This window comes from Oncorhynchus keta, chromosome 22 (assembly GCF_023373465.1).
Source record: "Oncorhynchus keta strain PuntledgeMale-10-30-2019 chromosome 22, Oket_V2, whole genome shotgun sequence".
In the NCBI taxonomy this organism is placed as follows: Eukaryota; Metazoa; Chordata; class Actinopteri; order Salmoniformes; family Salmonidae; genus Oncorhynchus; species Oncorhynchus keta.
In genome coordinates this window covers 57,895,443-57,909,342 of record NC_068442.1, presented here as the reverse complement: position 1 = coordinate 57,909,342, position 13,900 = coordinate 57,895,443, and the positions used below count along the sequence as shown (strand labels likewise).

The window sequence follows — 13,900 nt, the reverse complement described above, 5'->3', positions numbered from 1 at the left end:
ACCATACTATATCTACTGTCACCATACTATATCTACTGTCACCATACTATATCTACTGTCACTATACTACTATACTATATCTACTGTCACCATACTACCATACTATATCTACTGTCACCATACTATATCTACTGTCACCATACTATATCTACTGTCACTATACTACTATACTATATCTACTGTCACCATACTACCATACTACATCTACTGTCACCATACTACATCTACTGTCACCATACTACATCTACTGTCACCATACTACATCTACTGTCACCATACTACATCTACTGTCACCATACTGCTGTACTATATCTACTGTCACTATACTATATCTACTGTCACCATACTACTATATCTACTGTACTATATCTACTGTCACCACACTACTGTACTATATCTACTGTCACCACACTACTGTACTATATCTACTGTCACCACACTACTATACTATATCTACTGTCACTATACTACTATACTATATCTACTGTCACCATACTACTATACTATATCTACTGTCACCACACTACTATACTATATCTACTGTCACCACACTACTATACTATATCTACTGTCACCACACTACTGTACTATATCTACTGTCACCACACTACTATACTATATCTACTGTACTATATCTACTGTCACCACACTACTATACTATATCTACTGTCACCGCACTACTATACTATATCTACTGTCACCACACTACTATACTATATCTACTGTCACCACACTACTATACTATATCTACTGTCACCATACTACTATACTATATCTACTGTCACCATACTACTATACTATATCTACTGTCACCACACTACTGTACTATATCTACTGTCACCACACTACTGTACTATATCTACTGTCACCACACTACTGTACTATATCTACTGTCACCACACTACTATACTATCTACTGTCACCACACTACTGTACTATCTACTGTCACCACACTACTGTACTATCTACTGTCACCACACTACTGTACTATCTACTGTCACCACACTACTGTACTATCTACTGTCACCACACTACTGTCACCACACTACTGTACTATCTACTGTCACCACACTACTGTACTATCTACTGTCACCACACTATTATATCTACTGTCACCACACTACTATATCTACTGTCTACTACTGTACTATATCTGTCACCACACTACTATATCTACTGTCACCACACTATAATAATAATAATAATATATGCCATTTAGCAGACGCTTTTATCCAAAGCGACTTGTGTGCATACATTCTACGTATGGGTGGTCCCGGGATCGAACCCACTACCCTGGCATTACAAGCGCCATGCTCTACCAACTGAGCTACAGAAGGACCACACTACTATACTATATCTACTGTCACTATACTACTATACTATATCTACTGTCACCATACTACTATACTATATCTACTGTCACCATACTACTATACTATATCTACTGTCACCACACTACTATATCTACTGTCACCACACTACTATACTATATCTACTGTCACCACACTACTGTACTATATCTACTGTCACCACACTACTATACTATATCTACTGTACTATATCTACTGTCACCACACTACTATACTATATCTACTGTCACCACACTACTATACTATATCTACTGTCACCACACTACTATACTATATCTACTGTCACCACACTACTATACTATATCTACTGTCACCATACTACTATACTATATCTACTGTCACCACACTACTGTACTATATCTACTGTCACCACACTACTGTACTATATCTACTGTCACCACACTACTATACTATCTACTGTCACCACACTACTGTACTATCTACTGTCACCACACTACTGTACTATCTACTGTCACCACACTACTGTACTATCTACTGTCACCACACTACTGTACTATCTACTGTCACCACACTACTGTCACCACACTACTGTACTATCTACTGTCACCACACTACTGTACTATCTACTGTCACCACACTATTATATCTACTGTCACCACACTACTATATCTACTGTCACCACACTATAATAATAATAATAATAATAATATATGCCATTTAGCAGACGCTTTTATCCAAAGCGACTTGTGTGCATACATTCTACGTATGGGTGGTCCCGGGGATCGAACCCACTACCCTGGCATTACAAGCGCCATGCTCTACCAACTGAGCTACAGAAGGACCACACTACTATACTATATCTACTATCACCACACTACTATATCCACCAATTGTTTTCCCAATTAGTTTTTTCCCATCAGAATTATTATAGGTACCTTCATGTGTAAGTAAAATAGCACTAGATCTACTGTACTATATCTACTGTACTATACTGTACTATATCTACTGTACTATACTATATCTACTACATCTACTGTACTATACTGTACTATATCTACTGTACTATACTATATCTACTACATCTACTGTACTACATCTACTGTACTACATCTACTGTACTATACTATATCAACTGTACTGTATTTACTACATCTACTGTACTACATCTACTATATCAACTGTACTATATTTACTACATCTACTGTACTACATCTACTGTACTACATCTACTGTCACCATACTACATCTACTGTCACCATACTATATCTACTGTCACCATACTATATCTACTGTACTATATTTATTATATCAACTGTACTATATCTACTGTACTATACTATATAATCTACTATACTATATAATCTATATCTACTACATCTACTGTACTATATCTACTGTACTATATATACTATATCAAATGTACTATACTATATCATCTACTATACTATATTTACTGTACTATACTATAGTATCTACTGTACTATATAATCTACTATACTATATTTACTGTACTATACTATATAATCTACTATACTATATCTACTGTACTATATAATCTACTATACTATATTTACTATACTATACTATATCTACTATATCAAATGTACTATAATATATCTACTGTACTATACTATATCTACTATATCTACTGTACTATACTATATCTACTGTACTATACTATATCTACTATATCTACTGTACTATACTATATCTACTATATCTACTGTACTATACTATATCTACTGTACTATACTATATATACTATATCTATTGTCACCATGCTACTATACTATATCTATTGTCACCATGCTACTATACTATATCTATTGTCACCATGCTACTATACTATATCTACTGTCACCACACTATCTACTGTCACCACACTATCTACTGTCACCATACTATATCTACTGTCACCATACTATACCTACTGTACTATAATATATCTACTGTCACCACACTACTGTACTATATCTACTGTCACCACACTACTATACTATCTACTGTCACCACACTACTATATCTACTGTCACCACACTACTATATCTACTGTCACCACACTACTATATCTACTGTCACCACACTACTATATCTACTGTCACCACACTACTATATCTACCGTCACCACACTACTATATCTACCGTCACCACACTACTATATCTACCGTCTCCGCGCTATATCTACCGTCTCCCGCTATATCTACCGTCTCCGCGCTATATCTACCGTCTCCGCGCTATATCTACCGTCTCCGCTATATCTACCGTCTCCGCTATATCTACCGTCTCCGCTATATCTACCGTCTCCGCGCTATATCTACCGTCTCCCGCTATATCTACCGTCTCCGCGCTATATCTACCGTCTCCGCTATATCTACCGTCTCCGCGCTATATCTACCGTCTCCGCGCTATATCTACCGTCTCCGCGCTATATCTACCGTCTCCCGCTATATCTACCGTCTCCGCGCTATATCTACCGTCTCCGCGCTATATCTACCGTCTCCGCGCTATATCTACCGTCTCCGCGCTATATCTACCGTCTCCGCGCTATATCTACCGTCTCCGCGCTATATCTACCGTCTCCGCGCTATATCTACCGTCTCCGCGCTATATCTACCGTCTCCGCGCTATATCTACCGTCTCCGCGCTATATCTACCGTCTCCGCGCTATATCTACCGTCTCCGCGCTATATCTACCGTCTCCGCGCTATATCTACCGTCTCCGCGCTATATCTACCGTCTCCGCGCTATATCTACCGTCTCCCGCGCTATATCTACCGTCTCCGCGCTATATCTACCGTCTCCGCGCTATATCTACCGTCTCCGCGCTATATCTACCGTCTCCGCGCTATATCTACCGTCTCCGCGCTATATCTACCGTCTCCGCGCTATATCTACCGTCTCCGCACTATATCTACCGTCTCTGAGTGAGGTGTTTCTATTGATCCACTAGATGGCACTTGTATGTTACTTCCTACAAACAGGAGATTCAGACCTTTACTGACTAATGCAAAACGACACGCACGAAAACACTGAGAATAAAATACACTTCACAGACTAGCAAAGACAAAAGTAGAGTGGAGGAGCATAAAGAGATGGAATATTAGATTGGTTAATTGCTACTGACTGAACAATGTTTGCTGCTTAAGACCTAACTTCTGTGCAATGTGTGAGTGTGTCCGGTGCGTGCCAGTGCTGTTATCGTGTGTCCGGGTGCGTGCCAGTGCTGTTATCGTGTGTCCGGGTGCGTGCCAGTGCTGTTATCGTGTGTCCGTGTGTCCGGGTGCGCGCCAGTGCTGTTATCGTGTGTCCGGTGCGTGCCAGTGCTGTTATCGTGTGTGCGTGCCAGTGCTGTTATCGTGTGTGCGTGCCAGTGCTGTTATCGTGTGTGCGTGCCAGTGCTGTTATCGTGTGTCCGGGTGTCCGGGTGTGTGCCAGTGCTGTTATCGTGTGTCCGGGTGCGCGCCAGTGCTGTTATCGTGTGTCCGGGTGTCCGGGTGTGCGCCAGTGCTGTTATCGTGTGTCCGGGTGCGCGCCAGTGCTGTTATCGTGTGTCCGGGTGCGCGCCAGTGCTGTTATCGTGTGTCCGGGTGCGCGCCAGTGCTGTTATCGTGTGTCCGGGTGTCCGGGTGCGCGCCAGTGCTGTTATCGTGTGTCCGGGTGCGTGCCAGTGCTGTTATCGTGTGTCCGGGTGCGCGCCAGTGCTGTTATCGTGTGTGCGTGCCAGTGCTGTTATCGTGTGTCCGGTGCGTGCCAGTGCTGTTATCGTGTGTGCGTGCCAGTGCTGTTATCGTGTGTCCGGGTGTGCGCCAGTGCTGTTATCGTGTGTCCGGGTGCGCGCCAGTGCTGTTATCGTGTGTCCGTGTGTCCGGGTGCGTGCCAGTGCTGTTATCGTGTGTCCGGGTGCGCGCCAGTGCTGTTACCGTGTGTCCGGGTGCGTGCCAGTGCTGTTATCGTGTGTCCGGGTGCGTGCCAGTGCTGTTATCGTGTGTCCGGGTGCGCGCCAGTGCTGTTATCGTGTGTGCGTGCGTGTACCTCTGTGGCTGGCCCTGAGGCCCTGCTGTGCGGTGCGGTGCAGCTCCTGGAGACATGGTGGTCTGGTGGAGGGCAGGAACACATTCCTCTGGAGGAGCCATGGAGACACGTAGTGGTCTGATAACTTACACTCTACATCCAGGTCTGATACCGCTGTGGAGTGGAGGGGCAGAGAGATGCATGAGAACAGGAGAATGGGTGGTGTTTAGGCAGAGCAGGGTTCCGAATGATCTGTGTGAAACCAATGAGGTGAAACGCTCCATGAGTTCTGTGAACATAAGGTCTACCAGCTAACCCGCCCGCACGACCTGGTCTACCAGCTAACCCGCCCGCACGACCTGGTCTACCAGCTAACCCGCCCGCACGACCTGGTCTACCAGCTAACCCGCCCGCACGACCTGGTCTACCAGCTAACCCGCCCGCACGACCTGGTCTACCAGCTAACCCGCCCGCACGACCTGGTCTACCAGCTAACCCGCCCGCACGACCTGGTCTACCAGCTAACCCGCCCGCACGACCTGGTCTACCAGCTAACCCGCCCGCACGACCTGGTCTACCAGCTAACCCGCCCGCACGACCTGGTCTACCAGCTAACCCGCCCGCACGACCTGGTCTACCAGCTAACCCGCCCGCACGACCTGGTCTACCAGCTAACCTGCCCGCACGACCTGGTCTACCAGCTAATCCACACCCACACGACCTAGTCTACCAGCTAACCCACACGACCTGGTCTACCACTGGTTTCCAACAGTAACTCGAATCAATCTCAACCTACATACAATAGTGGAGTTATTATAACCAGGCTAGCCTGACGCTACTGCTACAGAGCAGTATATAACCAGGCTAGCCTGACGCTACTGCTACAGAGCAGTATATAACCAGGCTAGCCTGACGCTACTGCTACAGAGCAGTATATAACCAGGCTAGCCTGACGCTACTGCTACAGAGCAGTATATAACCAGGCTAGCCTGACGCTACTGCTACAGAGCAGTATATAACCAGGCTAGCCTGACGCTACTGCTACAGAGCAGTATATAACCAGGCTAGCCTGACGCTACTGCTACAGAGCAGTATATAACCAGGCTAGCCTGACGCTACTGCTACAGAGCAGTATATAACCAGGCTAGCCTGACGCTACTGCTACAGAGCAGTATATAACCAGGCTAGCCTGACGCTACTGCTACAGAGCAGTATATAACCAGGCTAGCCTGACGCTACTGCTACAGAGCAGTATATAACCAGGCTAGCCTGACGCTACTGCTACAGAGCAGTATATAACCAGGCTAGCCTGACGCTACTGCTACAGAGCAGTATATAACCAGGCTAGCCTGACGCTACTGCTACAGAGCAGTATATAACCAGGCTAGCCTGACGCTACAGAGCAGTATATAACCAGGCTAGCCTGACGCTACTGCTACAGAGCAGTATATAACCAGGCTAGCCTGACGCTACTGCTACAGAGCAGTATATAACCAGGCTAGTATAGTAGTATGGTGACAGATATAGTACAGCAATATAAAATGAAAAGTGTGTCATGCACACACTTAAGCAAGCAAGAAAAGTCCAGAAGAATAATGTATGCTTACTCAGTGCTGTTCCTGAGCTTCCTGTAATAATTCTGGTCATGCTATGGTAGTGATGATACAGTAGGTTACATTATACACCTACAGGAGTATGAAGTTCAGTTACAAGACTTTCAAAACATAGGATCTGTAGAAAGTCATGGTATTAAGATGCCATGAAATCAACCACATATTGTAACTGGTCCAAGGTATTGTCTATTGTGTTATTGTTTTATTGTATACACAGCCAGATTAAAGCCAGGCAGGGATTTCAGTTTGAATTCAATCCCCTGATTCCAGGGATTTGACCCAGAATGGGACCATGTAGATTATGACTGGCCCTTATGTCTAGAACATGCTGTTTGCTTTGTTTCTCTGAATCATTGACGTTTCTCCACAGTTAGAAAGAGGTTCTACTTCAATTTAGATGACCTATATTTCTTATTAAGTGTCGCCGGGCATGACGGGGCAGATATTTGAATAACAACAAATATGACAGGTGGCCAGGGTCAGTTACTGTCCTGGAATACAAAAGATGTAGAAGCACTGGGGGTGGTGCTAACACTGAATAATACCATATACACACCCCCCCGGCTGGGAAGAGCCAAGGGGCACCATAGACAGAAGTATGTCACTAGCAGCAGATCCCCTAAAGCAGCAGATTAGTAGTAGAGGGAACAGGGTGGGCTACGGGACAAACAGGGTGGGCTACGGGACAAACAGGGTGGGCTACGGGACAAACAGGGTGGGCTACGGGACAAACAGGGTGGGCTACGGGACAAACAGGGTGGGCAGTGGAGCGGGCAGGTTGGGCTACGGGACAAACAGGGTGGGCTACGGGACAAACAGGGTGGGCTACGGGACAAACAGGGTGGGCAGTGGAGCGGGCAGGGTGGGCTACGGGACAAACAGGGTGGGCTACGGGACAAACAGGGTGGGCTACGGGACAAACAGGGTGGGCAGTGGAGCGGGCAGGTTGGGCTACGGGACAAACAGGGTGGGCTACGGGACAAACAGGGTGGGCTACGGGACAAACAGGGTGGGCTACGGGACAAACAGGGTGGGACAAACAGGGTGCAGTGGAGCGGGCAGGTTGGGCTACGGGACAAACAGGGTGGGCTACGGGACAAACAGGGTGGGCTACGGGACAAACAGGGTGGGCAGTGGAGCGGGCAGGTTGGGCTACGGGACAAACAGGGTGGGCTACGGGACAAACAGGGTGGGCAGTGGAGCGGGCAGGGTGGGCTACGGGACAAACAGGGTGGGCTACGGGACAAACAGGGTGGGCTACGGGACAAACAGGGTGGGCTACGGGACAAACAGGGTGGGCAGTGGAGCGGGCAGGTTGGGCTTTTAGCAGAGAAGCACATTTCTTTTATTTTAAAAAACATAACCAACCAGTCACAATGATACAGACAAGAGTCCTGCTTAGATATGCAGAACAAGATTACAATGTAACCCTAACCATTGGTTTAAATGTAATCTGGAACCTCGTGATAATATCAGGATATTTGTGATGACGCTATTATTTAGGTAACTGACAAAATAAAGGAAACACTTGAGTAAATGAGGGATACAAATCAACACAGGTTTGGTTCCTCAGTTAATTTAGCAATTAACATCCCATCATGCTCAGGGTCATGTACTGTATAAAATGCCCAGTTGCCTATTATTTAGGCTTCCATGGCTAGAACAGATCTCAGTGACTTTGAAAGAGGAGTCTCAAAAGGAGCATAGGGAGTTTAAAGGGTGTCAATCACCATATCTCAACCCAATTGAATAACTTATGAGAGATTCTGGACTGGTGGAATGATGGAATTTCGTGTTGAAGAATCGTGTCGCATCCCTCCAATAGAGTTCCAGACCCTTGTAGAATTTATGCCAAGGCGCATTGAAGGGGTTCTGGCTCGTGGTGGTTCTGGCTCGTGGTGGTTCTGGCTCGTGGTGGTTCTGGCTCGTGGTGGTTCTGGCTCGTGGTGGTTCTGGCTCGTGGTGGTTCTGGCTCGTGGTGGTCCAACACTTTATTAAAGACCCTTTATTTTGGCAGTTACCTGCAAAGACGTGCGTTATGATCCAAGGATGTACGACTAGAAACCCAGGATTGCCGATACCATATTCTACCCATGGTGGCCACCGGTCAGCCATAATGGCACTCCTCAGAAAAGCAGTCCTACATTTCATTTAATCTAGTGTGTATATAAAACATTGGTCATGAGCCCATGTGCTGTGTTGTAATTTGGATGTATTGTCCGAAGCATGTTAGTGCAGTATATTGAGCAGTGTGATTAAGTCAGAATGACACCTCATTAAAATGACAAGGTACAGTGTGCTTGGATAACCTATGTAGAAAAACATTTATTTGAATGTACATCTGTATAATGATTATGGCTCTACGTTGCAGGAAAAGCGGTTTGTTTTTCTGAACACTGAATTCGCCATCCACCCTCACATATTTTGTTCCACTAAAATAATGGGTGCATGACTCCCCTGGTTGAGAGGACAGAGTGGGCTACAGGGTGAGCTGGCCCAGCTGGAGAGAGTTGTAGAGTCCTTGACTCTGTCGGACAGTGAGGACTTGGTCTTGGGTGTAATTTCATCCCTAGACCAGCGGAGTAAAAAAATGATCAGCATTCAGTCAGTGCATTAAACCCTAACATACATACATACATACATACATACATACATACATACATACAGTATCTTAACAGCTTTTAGATCTATTATAGACATGTTAGTACAATGGAGAACCTACAGGCAGGCCTTCGGGGGTGAACCTACAGGCAGGCCTTCGGGGGTGAACCTACAGGCAGGCCTTCGGGGTGAACCTACAGGCAGGCCTTCGGGGGTGAACCTACAGGCAGGCCTTCGGGGGTGAACCTACAGGCAGGCCTTCGGGGGTGAACCTACAGGCAGGCCTTCGGGGGTGAACCTACAGGCAGGCCTTCGGGGTGAACCTACAGGCAGGCCTTCGGGGTGAACCTACAGGCAGGCCTTTGGGGTGAACCTACAGGCAGGCCTTTGGGGTGAACCTACAGGCAGGCCTTTGGGGTGAACCTACAGGCAGGCCTTTGGGGGTGAACCTACAGGCAGGCCTTCGGGGGTGAACCTACAGGCAGGCCTTCGGGGGTGAACCTACAGGCAGGCCTTCGGGGGTGAACCTACAGGCAGGCCTTCGGGGGTGAACCTACAGGCAGGCCTTCGGGGGTGAACCTACAGGCCTTCAGGGGTGAACCAAGTGGAAGGGGAAGAAAGTAAGGAACTTGTCTGTCGGCCATGCATTAAAGACAGATTGGTTAAAGAAAATTGTGATCGGTTAAATATTTTTATTTTATTTGAGCCAACTCTGCAAATAGCAATACTGTGTGATTTGAAGTAAAATTGATCAATAATAAAAATTAACTTTTTGGCTAAAAGTATTACATTTACAAAACTGTAGAAACAAATGAGAATATAAAAAGTTCAGAACTTCTGTGAAACATCACAGCACAGTTGAAAAATATATGGCAAATAGAAATCCAATATGGATGGTGTTATGCCCTCAGACGAACCATCAAACAAGACAAGCGTCAATACAGGATTAAGATTTAATCCTACTACACCGGCTCTGACGCTTGTCGGATGTGGCAGGGCTTAAAAACAATCACGGACTAGAAAGGGAAACCCAGCCTCTAGACGCGAGCCTACAGTGGTCGGCATTCTGTGGCACGTTGTTTCATTCTCAGCCATTCTTTCTGTAACTGCACATTATTACTAGTTTGACCACCAGAGGGCATCTTTGAGAAGCATTTGATAGGATTCTGTACTGGCATTACCAGAGAATTTAAAACCTTTTTGTAATAAGTGTTTGGGATTGATTTCAATAAATTCGGCTTAATTACATTATTAATATTATGGTGTTTCTATTCAGAGAAAAACTAAACCCTCACGCTGTACAATGTGACGCCGGGAGTAGGCTACAGGATCGGAGGATTCTGAATTGTTTGCCTTAAGACAACTTTGTTCCAATATTTCTGTAAATCAGTGATATTTATTCCCATAGTAATTCGTTATGGATCCATAACTAAATCAACATCTATTTTGAAAGCATATTTTTTTATCATTCTTTTATTAAAGAAATGTGTTTGTTTATTAGGCTACTGTGTAGTCTACAATAAATACTGTAGTAAAACATGGGAAAGTGACCAATTCCTTACATTTTTTAAAAAACCTTTATTTCACTAGGTAAATCAGTTAAGAACAAATTCTTATTTCCAACAACTGCCTTGTTCAGGGGCAGAACGACGATTTGTACCTTGTCAGGCCATGTCTGCACTACAGAATGCGGGGCAAGTGGGAGACCAAGGTTCAAATCCCCGTTGGGGAGGAAGGAGGCTGTCCTTGTAAATAAGAAATTGTTCTTAACCTCAAAGCTAGGGGCATAATTTTCGATAAATAGCGTGCCAAATTTCAACTTGCTACTCATGCCAAGAATATAAGATATGCATATTATTCATAGATTTGGATAGAAAACTGAAGTTTCTAAAACTGCTTGAATCATGTCTGAGTATAACAGTGAAGCACGGGGGTGGCAGCATCATGTTGTGGGGTGCTTTGCTGCAGGAGGGACTGGTGCAAGTCAGAAAATAGATGGCTGCATGAGGGAAGGAAAATGACACGTCTTCCAAATGGACAATGAGCCCAAGCATACTTCCAAAGCTGTGGCAAAATGGCTAAACCTCTGGGATATGTGGGACGGTAGCATCCCACCTGGCCAAAAGCCAGAGAAAATGAAAATAAATTCCAATAAAAATCAAACTTTCATGAAATCACACATGCAAGATAGAAAATTAAAGCTACACTTGTGAATCCAGTCAACATGTCAGATTCCAAAAAGGCTTTTTTGGTAAAAGCAAAAAATGCTATTATCTGAGGATAGCACCATAGTAAACAAAGAGAGAGAAGCATAGTTCAACCCTGCAGCAGCGACACAAAACACAGAAATAAAAATAAAATTCATGCCTTAACTTTGACGAGCTTCTTTTGTTGGCACTCCAATATGTCCCATAAATGTCACAAATGGTATTTTTGTTTGATTAATTCCGTCTATATAAAAATAAAATGTCCATTTATTTGGCGCGTTTGATCCAGAAACATTTACATTTACATTTAAGTCACAGAAAACACCGGTTCCAACTTGCACGACAAAATATCTCCAAAAGTTACCTGTAAACTTTGCCAAAACATTTCAAACTACTTTTGTAATACAACTTTATTAAATAATCAATAAATTGAAGACTGGATGATCTGTGTTCAATACAGGAGGAAAACAAACTGTAGCTTTCTGGTCACGCGCCTCTAACAGTACACTTCAAGTTACCCTCGTTCAAGATACTTTATTACACAAAGGAAAAAACAACCAATTTCTAAAGACTGGTGACATCCAGTGGAAGCGATAGGAACTGCAAGAAGGTCCCTTAGAAATGTGGATTCCCAATGAAAACACTTTGAACACCATTGAGTGTTGTTGTTGAGGTCAATCTCAATGGTTTGTCCTCGGGGTTTCGCCTGCTAAATAAGTTCTGTTATACCCACAGGCATAATTCAAACAGTTTTAGAAACTTCAGAGTGTTTTCTATACAAATCTACTAATAATATGCATATCTTATCTTCTGGGGATGAGTAGCAGGCAGTTGAATTTGGGCATGCATTTCATCCGGACGTGAAAATACTGCATTGGAGTGGCCATCACAAAGCCCTGACCTCAGTCTTATAGAACATTTGTGGGCAGAACTGTAAAAGCGTGTGCGAGCAAAGAGGCCTATAAATGGGCCAAAATTCACCCAATTTATTGTGGGAAGCTTGTGGAAGGCTACCCGAAACGTTTGACCCAAGTTAAACCATTTAAAGGCAATGCTATCAAATACTAATTGAGTGTATGTAAACTTTTGACCCACTGGGAATGTGATGAAAGAAATGAAAGCTGAAATAATTCTCTAATATTATTCTGACATTTCACATCCTTAAAATAAAGTGTTGATCCTAACTAACCTAAAACAGGGGATTCTTACTAGGATTAAATGTCAGGAATTGTGAAAAACTGAGTTTAAAAGTATTTGGCTGAGGTGTATGTAAAACTTCCGACCTCAACTGTATACATGCTAAATGGGTTGAGGTTGAGGCTGCTGACTAAATGAGTCTGTAACTAAAGGGCTTGAGGTTGAGATTAGTCAAATCAAATTGTTATTGTTCACGTGTTTAGCAGACGTTGTTGCGGTGGTGTAGCGAAATGCTTGTTTCTGGCTCCAACAGTGTAGTAATATCTAACACTACACACAAATACAATGTAAGGGAATACATGTTACATTTAACTAGACAAGTCAGTTAAGAACCAATTATTAATTAATTAAGAATATAAATATTTGGACGATAAATATTGGAGCGGCATAGACTAAAATACAGTAGAACAAAATACAAAACACACGAGTTGAGTAATGCAACATATGTAAATATTATTAAAGTGGCCAGTGATTTCAAGTCTATGTATATAGGGCAGAAGCCTCTAAGGTGCTAGCGACGGCTATTTAACAGTCTGATGGCCTTGCGATAGAAGCTGTTTTCAGTCTCTCGGTCGCAGCTTTGATTCACCTGTACTGACCTCACCTAATGGATGATAGCGGGGTGAACAGGCAGTGATTCGGGTGGTTGTTGTCCTTGATCTCTTTGGCCTTCCTGTGACATCGGGTGCTGTAGGTGTCCGAGGGCAGGTAGTTGAAGCGTTTGGCAGACCCTCTGGAGAGCCCCGCATTTGCGGGCGGTGCAGTACCAGGCGGTGATACAGCCCGACAGGATGCTCACCATTGTGCAGCTGTAAAAGTTTTAGGTGCCAAGCCACATTTCTTCAGCCTCCTGAGGGGCTGTTGCGCCTTCTTCACCATACCGTCTGTGTGGGTGGACTATTTGTGTTTGTCAGTGATGTGTACGCTGAGGAACTTCAAC

At 44.3% G+C, this 13,900-nt stretch overlaps 1 protein-coding gene across 2 annotated transcripts in view; it reads right to left on the bottom strand.

Moving 5' to 3' along the window:
• The window catches only part of LOC118400710 (actin remodeling regulator NHS-like), a 109,419-nt gene that overhangs the window by 78,094 nt on the left and 17,425 nt on the right, over positions 1 to 13,900 (bottom strand). For both annotated transcript variants that reach the window (XM_052475784.1, XM_052475785.1), the window contains exon 2: positions 5,364 to 5,516. In XM_052475784.1, coding sequence (XP_052331744.1) covers positions 5,364 to 5,516 — 153 coding nt within the window. The remainder of the gene's footprint in view (positions 1 to 5,363; positions 5,517 to 13,900) is intronic.